The sequence below is a fragment of the Seriola aureovittata genome, chromosome 2 (genome assembly GCF_021018895.1).
Source record: "Seriola aureovittata isolate HTS-2021-v1 ecotype China chromosome 2, ASM2101889v1, whole genome shotgun sequence".
NCBI classification, from domain to species: domain Eukaryota; kingdom Metazoa; phylum Chordata; class Actinopteri; order Carangiformes; family Carangidae; genus Seriola; species Seriola aureovittata.
Window position 1 is genome coordinate 8,483,351 of NC_079365.1, and position 15,835 is coordinate 8,499,185.

General features: G+C 43.7%; 2 protein-coding genes and 1 non-coding gene across 4 annotated transcripts in view; all 3 read left to right on the forward strand.

The window, feature by feature from the left end:
* Positions 1-6,636, forward strand: part of eogt (EGF domain-specific O-linked N-acetylglucosamine (GlcNAc) transferase) — a 39,639-nt gene extending 33,003 nt beyond the window's left edge. The window contains exons 12-16 of the mRNA XM_056364984.1: positions 4,610-4,678; positions 5,034-5,095; positions 5,262-5,381; positions 5,950-6,052; positions 6,352-6,636. Coding sequence (XP_056220959.1) covers positions 4,610-4,678; positions 5,034-5,095; positions 5,262-5,381; positions 5,950-6,052; positions 6,352-6,498 — 501 coding nt within the window. The 3' untranslated portion in view covers positions 6,499-6,636. The remainder of the gene's footprint in view (positions 1-4,609; positions 4,679-5,033; positions 5,096-5,261; positions 5,382-5,949; positions 6,053-6,351) is intronic.
* trnae-cuc (transfer RNA glutamic acid (anticodon CUC)) lies at positions 69-140 on the forward strand. The gene has a single exon. It is a non-coding gene; the product is annotated as a tRNA-Glu (tRNA).
* Positions 6,637-8,255: 1,619 nt separating the features above from the next.
* The window catches only part of tafa4b (TAFA chemokine like family member 4b), a 41,949-nt gene continuing 34,369 nt past the window's right edge, over positions 8,256-15,835 (forward strand). Inside the window, exon 1 of one of the 2 annotated variants that reach the window (XM_056400243.1) lies at positions 8,256-8,962. The gene's annotated coding sequence lies outside the window, so the exon portion shown is untranslated. Of the gene's footprint in view, positions 8,963-11,320; positions 11,820-15,835 lie in introns of those variants that run through there. The other variant, XM_056400233.1, reaches the window with a different exon arrangement.

The window sequence follows — 15,835 nt, forward strand, 5'->3', positions numbered from 1 at the left end:
AAGAATATAAGGACTCCCATAGGAGTTCATCCAAATACACCTCTACACTCGTCTTGCTCAATATCAGCTCCCTGATGGTCTAGTGGCTAGGATTCGGCGCTCTCACCGCCGCGCCCCGGGTTCGATTCCCGGTCAGGGAAGGACTCTTTAGTTACTGAATAGTACAGGTCATTTATAAAAGCGAATATCATGAAGGTAGGTGCCAAAATATGCTGAAATTGAGTGTGTCTTGATTCAAAGAAAAGACAAAACTCAAAAAATCTCCCTAGCATGACCCAAAATCTGATCATGGCCATATTTACAATGAGAAGTTTTGTTTGATTATTGGTTAGGATTTGGCGGTATCACCACCGTGGCTTAAGTTCGATTCCCAATCTGGAGGAAAATTTCATTGTGTCCATACTTTTAACATTTGTCAGAATATCTATTGAGTCAGTCTTTGTAGGAGGTTTTGTCTGTAACCATTGTTGTATGAACACAAAATTAATGCTTTTTCTCTATAGTTTCAGTTCTTTTCAAGTTCAAATCACTACATTGAGATGGTCAACAGTAACATAACTGTATGTCCTTTTTGGCTAATTAACTTAAACCTATCAAAGTGTATATAAGGACTCCCATAGGAGTTCATCCAAGTACAGATGTACACTCATCTTGCTAGATATCAGCTCCCTGAATAGTACAGGTCATTTAAGGTAGGTGCCAAAATATGTTGAAATTGAGTGTGTCTTCATTCAAACAAAAGACAAAACTCAAAAAATGTCCCTAGCATGACCAAAAAGCTGATCCTGGCCATATTTCCAATGAGAAGTTTTGTTTGATTACCGGTTAGGATTCAGCGCTATCACCTCCACGGCTTTGGTTTGAGTCCCAACCTGGCGCAAAACATCATTATATTCATATTTTTAACATTTGTCAGAATATCTATTGAGTCAGTCTTTGTAGGAGGTTTTGTCTGTAACCATATTCGTGTGAACAAAAAAATGAATGCTTATTCTCTATAGTTTCAGTTCTTTTCAAGTTCAAATCGCTACATTGGGATGGTCAACAGTAACACAACTGTATGTCCTTTTTGGCTAATTAACTTAAACCTACTAAAGTATATAAGGACTCCCATAGAAGTTCATCCAACTACATCTTGCTAGATATCAGCTCCCTGGAGAGAGTCTTTACTTACTGAAAAATACAGGTCATGAGTAATCCTGTTCACACAAAACATCATATTTCTCCATCGTATATGTGATGAATTCTGATCAGGAAAAAGCTGAACACAGAATAAGGCGCTTTGTCACAATACCCTGAACAATTAAACAAACTGAGAATGATCAAAATGAATACACCAAACCTGAGCACTACACTATCATAGATTGCTAGCATGTTTACTTATTTAGTATCCTTTAACATAAGTACCAAAATAGAATAAGTGAAGGTAGCCACTGGCACAGTTATAACAGAACTTACAGATAACAAATCAGGGGCAGTGAGTGTTGTTCTCTGTGATACATAAGGAATCTCTACTTCAAATCACTGCATTGGAAAATGGTCAGCAATTAACATAGTTCTATGTGCTTTATGGCTGATTAACTTGAATATATTCAAGTAATATAGCATCCCTTATAAAACGTCATCCAATACTGGCTCTGCCCTAGCCCCACTAGCAATGCATTCACCACTAGCGGTTAGAATTCAGTGCTCTCACCATAGCGCCCTACATTCGTTTCCCGGTCAGGGAAGACCATGTGTTATTTCTGTATGTGTTGTAGTTACGACATCAATTAATGCTGTTGTTGTGTGAAGAAGTAGTGTTTGATCATTTCCACTCTTGTTTTTGCTTTCTATCCCTGTTCAATATACTTTAATTTTATGTCACTCTTTCTTGCACTTCTTGCTCTCTGATTCTTAGGGAATGTCCCATTATTTCTCCTTCTGTGACCCTAAATCTTAACACATTGTAATTTAATACCCTCTGACAACTAAGATATGAAAGAGAGAAAAAAATGAGGTGTAAGAAAAAGGACAGCTGTCATAGTCACAATTTTCTATTTACTACATTTGGTAATTTTATGCCTTTATTACAGAGATGATAGAAAATTACATGCAACAGATGTCCCATCCATACTCAAACTGCAGGATTTGTGATTGGTGACTTAATTGATAGTCCATGATGGTGCTCCTACTTTGTTCATCATGTTTGAATCTTTTGCAAAGCTTAATGTAATTATTAAATTGTTGTTGACTGAGCATCTATTCTTTAGATATTTAAGATAGTTAGAGTTAAGCTAAAGTCTACTGTTTTAATTGGTCAGATGTAGACAACCATGGAAGTGCCTTTGCCAATCATTTTGATCCTTGTCAAGTTCCCATTTATATATTAAAGTTCCTTATTTATGCTTCAGAGACTTATTCACTGAATGTATGTGTATACCGTATTTCTGTGGTAAGAATGACTAATTCTGCTTTGACCTCAAGTGAAGGCAACTAGGTTCTGTGAGAAACTGCTCTAAACATGCTCACATGTAGAGTACGATAACCCAGTGTGCCACATATAGCAACTGCATATTGTGTAAAAAAGAGAAAACTACTCCATTTGACCAAGAATAATGAATACTGAATATGTAAATTCAATGCAGCCTATCAAACATGGATATTCTGTTGCTGTACAAGCTTTAGGTGGGTGCACAGCTCCCCGGTGCTCTAGTGGTTGTGGTTAGACGTTTTCATCACTGTGGCCTTGGTTCAATACCTGATAGGGAAATATTTTTATGTATTGTTTGCTAGCATTCTGGTTCCTTATCAGCAAATGTCATATTAATTCTCCTCCTGCAAACTTATATTTAATACATATATAAATGTTGGCCCACTGTTCTGCAATATGAAAGATTTTGGTATGCATCTGTCGTTTACCATGAGTTGTGTGTGTAACAGATGATCAGCCAGTGTCATTTCTACAAATGGACATATTGACAAGTCTTAATCTTCCTTATAAATGTTTGATTTGTGCTCATTTGATCTTATTGTTATCTTTAACCTATTTATTCTGTTAATATTGCCACTACTCTTTACCTCAGCACAAACTGGAAGCTAAGAATGCTGGAAATTAGAGGCCAGAGAGTTCAAACTACATTGTTTGAGAGCAATGTAATGAAACCATGCTGCAGTTAGCATTAGCAAATACCAAATCATCCTTTCTTTTGAGGTTTCAGTCAAGTGCAAACTATAGCCATCTTGAGTTGTTAAAGACTTATATAGCGCATTAACAATTTGGAAATTTGTGTTCACCAACATGCAAACAGTGAATATCAGTTCACAGTGTATGGGACAGGCCCAGGGTAAGCCAAATTTTAGACCTGTGATCAGAAAAGGCTTTTAGATGTATTGTTTTGCATCATAGTCTCATACACTAATAACATATGACAATATTGTAATGCTCTGGCCTCTATGCCATAACTGAGTTTTAAGGACTAAGTTCATAATGTATTAGAAGAAAATAGAAAACAAGAACTATGGTTTTCTAAGCTTGTATTTTGGATGTGGAGTTTGGAAACTTGCTTATTCCCTTTACTGATCTGGTCTCCTCACTACGTTAAACTCAGGGAAAGAGCCTGCTAGTTTCTGTAAGAGTACATGTATAAGGCCTGTACATGCACGCATACTGAGACTCTCACAGCCATATACTCAGCTCCTTACCAATCTCTCACATCTATAACTCTCCAACAGTCCTCACAGGAGTTTTATGATCCCAGGTTTGAAGTACTTGACTGTATCTTTATGACCAGCAAAGCCCAATAACTTCCCTCCGTCCTGTGGAGCAGCTCATTGTGTATTCATGGCCTTCACTGGAAATATGCTAAGAGGCTTTTCAGCGAGACATGGGGCTGTTGGTGATAGCAGACCAGCCACTGAATGAGAGGTCTTCTCGGCCCTGACCCTCTCCCCAGCTCCTCCTTTCATCCCTAGATTAATGGCACAGCCAGAGACTCACACTGCTGCTCTCGTCTATTGTGTTCTATTCATCCGCCTTTACTGCCCCTTTCCTCCTACCTCCCCCTTGCCATAATTTGCTCTGGTCTAGCTTGCTCAGAATATCATCTTTTTCAGTACTCCTTAAAAATCATTTTTAAGTAGAAGAAGAGAAATTAGATCGGATCTGAACACTTATATGCTCGCTGCTTGTAGTAAGGTGTTATAGTTGAGGTTGATTCATTGTGTACAGGAGATTTCACAGGTTGTAACTTTCTGTAATTGTCATTACTTTGATTTGATGATAGTCAGGTTATGCTCCTTATTAGGTATTCCCATATGTTACAAATGTTAATACCTCAAAAAAGTCTAAACACTCTTTCAGAACACAAGGTGGCAGTAGAAGAATACAGAAAAAGAAAGCTTCTCTGTACTGTCTGTATAAACTGAGAAGAGCATATCATAAAAGAAAACCTTTTTATTCCACTTAAAAAATGATTTTTTAATGTGTTTTCAGCTAATTTTCATCTGGTCCTCTCTGCTGTATTGAAGAACAAGCCTTTAAATTATTCTGAATGAACATCATGTTTTCCCAGACGCCTGTCTTTTCTGTCCTTGGCTGATTGATTATTGGGTGCATTGCTGTTTTCAGGATGGGCGTGTTCGTGTCACCCTGCTGGCACGCAGCACAGAATACAGAAGGATATTAAACCAAGTGGAGGTGAGTCCAGCTTCACCTTCCCTCTCTCCCTCTCTCTCTCTCTCTGTCTCTTTCTTCCTTGCACTTGTTCTTCTCCCTCCATCTTTTCTTCCACCTGTCCTCCTTTTCCTTTCTTCTGTTTTTTCTCTTTCCCTCTTTTTGTCTCTTTCTCTTTGTTCACTTTATACAACTCTCCCATTCCCTCAACCCCTCCTTTCCACCATTGATTTACTGTCCGCCTCTGTTAAGTGCCTATTTAAAATCTTATTTGCTATAAACAGTGAGAGTAAAAAAGGCTTGTGATTTATATGGTCACTGCCCATATTTGTCTCCTCTCTCATTGATCAGACAACACGTCCCTCTGTTGTTGTTACAGCTGGTAAATGCCCTCAAGACTGTGCCTTTACTGGAGGTCAATGTGGTGGACTACAAATACAAGTGAGTTATAGAGTGCTCACCACATTACTACAGGAGCTATCCAGTGCTGCTTAGCACTGGGGATGTAACAGTGCTGTATAATAATAATAAATAAAGTGTTTAGCTTTTTAAATTGTGTAATATGACAGTGTTCACACAATGAAGGTGATTGATGCCTGTCTTTTAGGGATGTTCCCTTCCTGGAGCAGTTGAGGATCACCCACAACTCTGACATCTTTATAGGGATGCACGGGGCAGGTCTCACACACCTCCTCTTCCTCCCTGACTGGGCTGTCATCTTTGAGCTGTGAGTGACACTTTTTGTCTACCTGTCTCCCTGTGTGTGTGTGTGTGTGTGTGTGTGTGTGTGTGTGAGTGTGTGTGCGTGCGTGCGTGCGTGCGTGCGTGCGAGCGTGCGTGTGTGTGCGCGCACATGTGCGCGTATGTGTGATTGAGTGAAAGAGAAAAAAGACATATGTGAACAAGGAGAGCGATGGGTTTGGCAGCATGCTCTGCCCAAAGTAACCCTCAGCCACTCGGTGTATGACTGTGAAATACTGCCTAATTAACCAGGCATTCATCACACCTGGCTACCCTGGGTAGAGCAACCAATTGGAGAGTGTGTGTGTCTGTGTGTGTGTGTGTATGTGTGTGTGTGTGTGTGTGTGTGTGTGTGCGCGCGTGCGTGCGTGCGTGCGTGTGTGTCTGCACGGGCATGTTTGGGAGGGCATTGTGTACATTTTGGTGAGTGATATAGCGAGAACCACAGTGGGCATACAGAGAGAGAGAGAGAGAGAAAGATGGAGCAAGAAAGAGTGAAAGTGAGGCAGACCGAGGAGAGCAAGAGATAAAGTGTCTGCATCTGTCCCTCCCAGATATAATTGTCAGGATGAGAGCTGCTATCGAGATTTGGCTCGGCTGCGGGGCATTCGATACGTGACTTGGCAGAAAATGGACAAAGTGCTCCCACAGGACAAGGTAGGGGAAACTCCCGTACCAACCATCAGCTCCTGAGCACCTCAGCATGAGCTTCCTCAATTCATCTCACCCATCTCACATATACACATGCTCAACGCACTCCCATGCACAAATTATGTGCAGTTATAGGCACAGCAGAACAAATGTATAGACTTCACTTCTCACTTACGTTGTCTGTCTGTCACTTGAGAGTACAGCCTGACAATACAAACATACACATATGCTCTCTTGTTGTGTTGTTTCCTCATGCTTTTATATGTCCATTAACTGTGTACACTCTCCTCTAACACTTCTGGCAGGGTCACCATCCCACCCTCGGCGACCATCCGAAGTTTACCAACTACTCTTTTGATGTGGGGGAGTTCATGCGGCTTGTGCTGGAGGTAGCCGATTACGTCACACACCATCGCAAATGGCTGCGCCGAGCCCTTCATGATGAACTCTAAAGTCTCTGTGAGCGGAGAGGGGGACACGAACATCTGGCTGCTGAAGAACTCTTAACACAAGGCTGCCTTTTGCTATGATCAATATATGCCGGCAGTGTACGTTTGGTGATTTAAAAACATTTTTTTTTTTACGTTACCTCATTCACCAGTGGTCTGACAGAGTAATTGTCACCTCCTGTCCGCTGCTTTGATAAGTCTGGATAAGTGAAAGCAGTATGGTGGACAACTCGGGTTTGAATAGCTTCCATCAGCTCTATTAGTGTCAAATCAGTTAAAGGACGAGGCATGTGCAGTCGAAGCATCTGGAGAGCGATAAGACGTGTCCTATGTTTCTTCATTACCTCCACTGCATCTACTTCATTCCACACCAACAAAGTTAGCTAATGAGCAGCTGTTACAGCGTCCCTTCACATGCGACATCTTGTCACATTTGATCAGTGTCAACTTGATGTGAGCGTCTTCAGAGCTGTTGACAATCACACCAGAGTTTGTGAGCACATCCAGCATCCACCACTCTAATACGATGCGCAGTATTGACATGCTGGATTTGCGCACATACTGTAGTTGCAAACTTACTTACTTACTTTTGCAGTTAGTTTGACATATTGAAATGATGTGGTTTAAAGTTATGCTCACCAACAGTAAAAACACTTAAAACAAGAGACAGAAGGTAAGTGAGACACTCCTATTGCCAAGAGGCTTTTTTGAATCAGTATTTGTGTTAAGTGAATATGCAAGTACATTAATATTTTAAAACACTTTATTATTAAGTATTGTGAAACTTATTTGTTAAGTTTCAACACTCCATTCGTTCTCAAAACATAATGACATTTTGTTGTCATCTGAATGTCAAAACTATCCAATAGGCTTTTTAAATCTGCCTTTTACTATGGCGTCTTTATTTGAAGTTTACATGGTTTTCTTTTACATTTGTCACAGTCATTATTTAAACATGTGTCTTGTTGGTTTGATGGAATATCCTTTTGATACTGATGTCTCTTTTACTGTAATCTCCTTTGCACTTTATCAAAGGAAATGCATGATCAGTATGGTCAAATGATGAGGGTGCTTCCGCCAGTTGTTACCTTTCCTAAAGCCTTTTGTATGCTGTTAGTTTGATATTTTACAGTGAATTAGTCTGAAAGAGAATGAGCACAATTTGATTGCAATCTGATGCAATGCACAAGAGTATTTTGAGAGATCAGAGGATCATTTCCGTGTTTCTTGGCCTCTCCATGAGCTTTATGTTTTATTTACCGCCTCGGTCAGGGCTTTGCTAGTCTTGTAGGCAAGTTCATATTCTAAAGCTGTGGTAATATTTTGAAATAAATAATTCTAAAAAAAATGCTGAAGCATGTCTTCCTGTCTATGTCGGCCATATTAGGCATTACAGATTTAATTCATCTTAATTTAATCAATCATCTTTTGAAGTCTGACCTTGTAGGGTATAAACTGAAACCTCGCTCTTGCCAGTTCTTGCTGATGCCAGACAGCTCTTTGCTGCGGGTTTCATTATTTTAGTGAGTTCAGGTCTAAGGAGGAAAAGGGCTCTTCGCAAAAGGGCACTGGTTCAGTTTTTACTGTCACCATAATAAATCTAGGTGGCCTCAAAAACTACACGAGCGACCAGTGACCCACTATAACCACATGGGGGCAGTACAACACCACACATGAGGCCAGAAATTCACCCTACGCTGTGTGATCGTCCCTGACAGACTTGTTTCAACAGTGTATAGAGTGAGAATAATTTATGCTCAAATATATCCACTGGGTCACAAGAAGACAATGTTTGTTAAAGTGTGTTTGCTCCAATATCACAAGTTTGATGTCAGCAGTCGCGCTCCTGCACGCTCTTTGCGGATGTTGTGTCTGAACTTTCGGAGTATTGACAGACACCGGGCCTGTCTGGCATGGACACTATTTATGGCCCTGCTCGGGTTACTGGCAGTGACCTCGTAAAGAAATGAAGAATCTCTAAGCAGAGGGGGATCAAAAGCAGAGGAACCAAGATGTCTGTTCTCATTAACCTTCATTGCGGTTCCAAATCGATGACCAAATCCTGTTTTGTAGCGCAAAGCCTGGCTGCTGGGTGTATCCAATATGGAGCATCTGATTGGAAGAAAAGACGTCAGAAAATGAGGAGCACACCCGACCACCCAAATCGCCTTTCGATGTTAAGTGGGAAGCCTGAGGAAATACAGTTAACAAAGTCAAACTTTCTCCTGTGTGTGTGTGTGCGGGCTCGTTGTGCGCACAGTAGAACTTTATGCTTCATCGGCCGTGTGAGCGCAGCTTGTGTGCGCTCGCGTAATTAGAGGTGGCGCAGCAGACACAGTTTCTCTCACCTATCATTAACAAACAGGCACCACGCTTCCTGCCTCCGGCCTCGGTCTGAGGTCCTCTGGAAATTCACCACTCACAGCTCTTCAACCGCCCCGCTTGTGTGGCCTCCTTTCGTCCAGCCGTAAGTAATGATGTGTTTTCTTTTAGAAATGTTGAATGACTTATTTCTGTCGCCTTCAGTACAGGCCTGAAACTCATTTAGAAAACGGGCAAGTGATCTGATCGCAAGCAAAGGTGGAGGTTTAGTCACTGGGTTGGAAGCTGCGAGTAAAGTCGTGATTCACACTTCAAAATTAGAGGGAAGTTCATACATTGCGGTCTTTACGATTTTAGTTTTCAAGCGCGAGTTACCCCACCAGCTGCTTTGTTTTGACACCCCCCACCTCAGATGGATTCCTGCAGGACTATCGATTTAGGAGGAAGACATATTACTCAAGTTATGAGCAGATATTATCTCCCCTGGGGGAATAACCCCACAGGAGATCCTGTAACCCCTCATCTCTGATACATGACACGTGAAGACGCCTTCTGCCTATGCTCTTACCTTTACCACAACACCGCAATATACAAGGACGATTCTGCAAACCTTTAACATGCCAGCTCTGCTTAAAAACGGGAAACTGAAACTGATAAATACCTTGAAACATGTTAAGAAACCCGCTGGCTCTGTAACAACAACTAGAAACGTAATTGGAAGTAGAAGGGGAGTAAATTAAATTTCACACCGTTCAACCTCACACTCTAAAGTCCAGTAAAGTGTTTAGGTCACATGATGCGTTTTCCCCTGATACTATCTGACCCCTCTGAGGAGGGATAGATGAGATAAGTGCTACGGGCTGTTGCATCCATTAGCTGCCTCACTTTAAGATAAAAGGCCTCCGATCCCCATTGCGACACACAGGTTCGGTTCTTGCCGGTGCAGACAGGATATATTATGTTTTATCAACTTTCGGGAGTTTTTTTTCTTCACTTACACTTTACACAGTCAAGCTACTTTTGTCTATTTTGTCTGCAAACTGGATTAACTACTTGACAGCAAAGCAAGCGCATAGAAAAGCCCATTGACAGGACAGTCTGGAGCTGTCCAACGTGCTGAATTTATATGCAGCGCGTCTGGCTCTGTTTAAGGTGCTGAAACTAGTTTTTTTTTTTTTTTTTAAACTTCAGTTTAATGTTTTTTATCTGAATCCTGCAACTAAAGGGCTGCGTGTGCCTCAGTCCTGGCAAACCTACACCACTGTCTAATCTGCTCTCAGTTCAAACCCAGACAGATCGATTTGTAATAGATTCAAGCCTAGATTAATCGGTTGAAAATAGAACAACACTTTCTCACTGCGCACAGGTAGCAAAAACGCGGGTGAGGACAGTGCCAGACAAGGATGCCTGAGATTGCTCTGTGTTGCTGTCCTGAAACTCATTACAGTTCATGGTACATGGCTCCTTTTTCTTTCTTTCCCTCTTTCTTTCTTTTTTTTACTTTGGTTCTATGTATCTTTAAAAAACTGCCAACAAAAACCCCTCCACTGACACAGGGCCCACCGTGTGGCCCAGTAATGCTGGCAACAAGGCAAGGAAGACATCTAAATGTATCGGATACTCCTCACCTTGGGTCGTTAGCAGACATCGACCTCCTCTAAGTCTTAACGACTGCAAATACAGCGCAAAGCAATCAATCGCCATCAACACACCCGAATAGTCCGGGGATGAAATAATTGATAGGCTGTCTCCTGGTGCGTAACGGAGAGGCGGCGGTGATTAAATTCTGTTTAACATCTCGGTGGGGGGTGGGTAGGTGGGGGGTTACACCATCAGCGCATATAGACGAGCACAGGACCAAGTATTGATATCCAGACACCATCTGTAACATGATCGACGTGTGGAAGCAAGGTGGACTATTATGTGACGAAGGAAAGGGGGGTGGGGTGGGGGCTTATCGTGGACTCATGCTCAGCGTGGCACCTGTCAGTCAAGACCGAAGACCGATGATGAATTTGGGCTAAGTCTAAGGTATGTCAGTAGGTATTGTCAGGCAAACTTCTACCAGTTTGAACAAAACTCACTAATACTCTCAGAGACCTTGTACTCATATACCTTAGTGTTAACATAGGATTGGGTCTAGATCCATTCCTCTTTCAAAAGTGTTGTGATCTGTGACTCTGTCCAGTTCATTCAAATAAACCATTAAAAGTAGATAAGTGAAGTATTTGACGAATAAACGAGACTGAACGACATGTTAAGATGTATGGCAGCCATGTATACAGTTTCTCCTCGAACATATAGCTAATTGTCCCCCCGTCGTCCCCGCCACCCCAACAGTCCAGGCTACTTGTAGACTACATGACATCAGTGAGAAAGAGGGGGTGTACTTGGGCGCTGGTGAACTGGGCGGGCGCTGTTGCACGTGTTCTGAATGGGGAAGACAGGCTCGCATCGCATTTCTCGTGTCCAATCGATCCCCGCTCGGGAGGAGCGACGGGAGCGCAACTATCACTCCTACATCACTATACCATCACTCTCATCAGCATCTCTCCGGCGACTATAACGCCTCCCTGTGACAGTCGCGCGCAGGTTGATGAACTTGTGTGTGTTTGTGTGTGCGTGTGCGTGTGTGTGTGTAGAGTGTGGAGCCAAAAACATCAGCCCGGCGTCTCTTTGGGGGGATTACGCACTTTTGATGACTTTCTCTTCAGTCTGGTTTTGAGATGGGACGCGGTGAGATCATGGCAGATTGGACCACATCACTACTGCGCGAGCTGTGTTTTCTCGGCCGGCTCCGTGGGGCTGGTTCTCCGGTGTGGCAGTAGCCATCCTCACCCCTGCTTTGGTGTGTTTGTGCGCGGGCACCGGGGTCTGGACAGGAGGCTCAAAAGGATTGCCAAAATCAGTGGAGTTGAAGCAGGAAGTGTCAAAGCGCTCTGTTATCTCACCTGGATCCTTTACAATTCGCAGTGATCATGTCATCGAGTTTATAGATTTGGGTAAGGTGTTTTTTTTAATTCAAATTCAATCAGTATAGATTCCCATTTTAATTCCCTGTGTCTTTCTGTGGCGCACAGTCAATAGGCTGCTGATGAGAGGATGAGGTCAGAGGGGGACTTTTTCTGTTGAGCTGTGGAACATTTCTCCATGGTTAGCAGGGAGAGAAGGGGTGGTGACTGGCTGACTGACTCCCTAAATGACTGGCGAGCTGAAAGCAACTTTAATGTTCTTGGCTCAGGGCGCACATTTTTTTTCTTCTTTTTTTGCTGAGGGACGCTTTCCTAAAAGAACAGCAGGATTCCCAAAGGAAAACCTCCCCGATCTCCAAGTGACTCCGCTCCTTTTCGGCGCGTGATTGCCATGCGTAAAAATGGAACACATGATGAGCCGATTCACGCGTCAATTCCGCTGACCGTGTGTAGCGCGTGCTGTCGGTGAGGGCAGGGAAGATTGAGGTGAGATGGATGCAGTGTTTCAATCGCTGTGAGGTTAAATAAACGATCGGTCGGAGCCCGGCGCTGCTTAGCACCTATTGAGTGATCTGCGAGGATGATCCGCTGACCGGGCTCTTTTCTAATGGCTTTGCATGGATCTTGATTGGCCGTGTATAGAGAGGATAGCGCGCGGAGCTCAGACATATGTGAGAGAAATGAGGTGCCGCCGGGTTCTCCGAGCAGATTGCGCACGGGGGAAGGGAGGTGTGTTGCAGAACCTAGTGGGCACACTCTATTGGGCGCACACGCACTCACTCAGCACGCACAGACACCCCCGGTTTCTCTCTCTCTCTCTCTCTCTCTCTCTCTCTCTCTCTCTCTCTCTCTCTCTCTCTCGCTCTCGCTCTCGCTCTCTCTCTCGCCCTCTCTCATGAGCACACACAAACTTAGAAGGGAAAATTACTTGATGCATGTTAATGGGCGCAGTAATGAGACCCAACCCCTATCGTGTTGTAATTGTTAGTCATCCTTGTCTCCACCCCTCCCTCTCCCATCCCCTCTTTCCCTCCCTCTCCCTCTTTGCTTATATCTCTCTCTGTCCCGCTGCTCGACTATGCAATTTGTACTGTATTGAGAGAGTGTAATTATTCCCCCATTGTTTTCAGCGCGGCACTGGCACTCCACAGAAAGTGGTGTCATTAGTGTGACAGGGCCGACAGGAGTGGAGAGAAGGGGAGAGGAGAGCCTGGTGGAGAGGATTGGTCCAGGGACTTAATTCTCATTGACAGTCACATTAACACAGGAGCAGCACTCTTAATCCTGGGGAGATTACTCTCTCCAACCTGACCCCCTGTCACCCAGCCTTCCTCTACACACACACACACACACACACACACACACACACACACACACACACACGCACATTCTGTGACACACACGCACACACACACACACACACACACACACACACACACATACCTGTATGAGGCAGGCACTGTGACGCCTGGCTGTGTTGCTTTTCCTGTCCGCAGCGGATGGCTTCTCCTCTGTCTTTGTCACCCTTTTCCATCGCCTCACACCCACCCTCCCTTCCTCCCACTGCACAGAGCCACACACACACACACACATACACAAAAATTCACACACTTGGCAATTACTCCTCACTCAAGGCTCTCTCTCTCATCTGGACCCTTCCTCTTCGCCCCCCTGTCCTCCTATAGCAGCTCCCAGTTGTGGGACGGACGGTTTCCTCAGAGGGCCATTCGGCTCTACATGTTTCAACAGCCTCCTATCTACTTATCCCACAGAGAGGTGTTCAGGATGACTGGCTGGGAATGAGGGGGAATGGATTGTGTGCATTTGTGATTGTGCATGAGGACACGTCCAAGCAGAGAGGCGACGGAAGGCATCGAGGAGAAAAGAGAGGTGCGAGAAATGAGCTGGAGAGACGGAAAAATATTTGTGAGAGATGAGGCAAGGGAAGGAGATTGCGTTTGTGTGCATGTGTGCGAGTGTGTGAAGGAGAAATAGACAGTCTATAAGTGAAATGACCTGTATGTGTCTCTGTGTTGAAGTAATAGGAGAGACTTTGCACAATTGAATCTCGTGTATGTGCACTTACTCATGTGTGTGAAGGAAAGAAAATACTGCACGTGTGAAAGGCGTCCTCGGTGATACGCTAAATGAATAAGCAGGGATCAACCATGTAGGACTGGTGAGGTGACGGCAGCGCGACAGATTGGAGATCACCTCTACACACACACACACACACACGCACATATACACACACACATACACACAAACACGCTGGCATTAACAGATTGACTGTGATGAATGGCTACTTCCCAACTGAGAGGAGAAGGAGGAGGAGAGGAGAAAAGAGAAAAAGAGGAGAGGCATTCTTTCATGCCATGGGCAGAAAGATGGAGAAAGGCCTCCCATTTGTAAATGACAGTGTGCTGGACAACTTTTCATCTTGGGCAGTTTCTGGGTGTATTGAGTCAGGGAGCACGAATAAGGTGTCACGCAGAAGCAGGTGACAGCAGCGCCTTCACTCATCCTCATGAAAACGGGCTCAGGGAAAAATCCACTCAGGGACTGATGTCTCTTCTCCAACAGGAGATCCATGACTCTAATGGAGGAAGCGGAGATATTTGATCAATGAGTGTGTGCATGGTGTGTATCTGTTTCTTGTCTAAACCACAAAACCGCAATTGGACAGAGGTCATGACCCCGGGGAAGAAAGGGTAAAGTTCAGATGATGCTGACAGGCTACAGTGTAACATGTGATACTTTGTTAACAGTGTGTGGTGGCTCAGACTAGATCCACTGAATTTGACCCTCCATGAATGAAATTGGTGCTCAGTTACTACAAGGATTGTATTTGAGTATTTCATACTCTTATTCCCGTTTTAAATATTTTTCTATAATTCTTTATATATCAATGGATCTACTTAAACTCTGTCTACCTGTCTTTTTGGTTTTTATAATGCCACAGACGTAGGCTATAGTACCTATCTATCTGAAGACAATTGACATGACATGATCATGATCCCGTCTTTGCTATCACTACCGGCACAAACTGGGATCAAGCATATGAGTACGGTGAAGGTCCCAGTTTACCCACATCACTTTACATATCAGTAAAAGTCGATCCAATCCTCCAAGTCTTGTCCCATAAGCAGAGGTTCTCACATTGGCCTTTACTTTCACACATTAATCGTTTAGTAAGAGCTGGTCCAGGCGGAGGTGGACGTCTCATGTTGGATCTCCACAACTGTGTGTCTTCTTAGTCCTCCGTTCCCCCGTCCTGTCCGTCAGTCAGTCAGTCAGTCAATCAGTGACAGCGAGGCCTCGGTCTCCTGTGTGGCGCCATCGGACCACCCAGACTCTCTAATTTCATCTAACAGGTCCTGCTTTGACTGACAGCTCACACTGCCACATGGCCTCCTCCTGTCCAGCCTAGAGAAGACCGCTCTCATGATTTGAGAGCAGTTGACAGATTGAGGGTTAGTGGATCATTGTTCTTTATGAGTCAAGTGCCTTTAAAGAGTCAGTCATGTACCGCTGAGGGATTATTTTTCAAACATCTGTTTTTTAATTCTGTAGTAATTAATTTATGTCTTATATTAGTCACTTTCAATATGGAGAGTGTTTTGAGGATGCTGTCACCCTTTTATGAAAACTGAAAATAACACCACTTCACAGGCCTCAAGGTGATTTTCTCCACAGCTCTGACTCACTTTGACCATGACAAATCTCCCTAAGTGATAGTAATGATTGTAATTGAACAGGCACAGTTCCTTCCCACAGTGCTCCATCTATCACCTTGGATGCAATCTGCTGCTTCCACTCGTGTGTGTATGTATTTATGTGTGTGTGTGTGTGTGTGTGTGTGTGTGTGTGTGTGTGTGTGTATGTGTGTCCATCTGTGTGCGTCTCTGCGACAGACAGCATGCCCCTCTGGCAGCTGGCAGATGTGCTGGTAACCGTGAGCGACAATGCGAGTGTGTGGGAGTGTTAGTGTGTTTGTGGGATTATGAAAAGCTCCCAACATGCTCTGCAGCGTGGGTCCGCTGCGA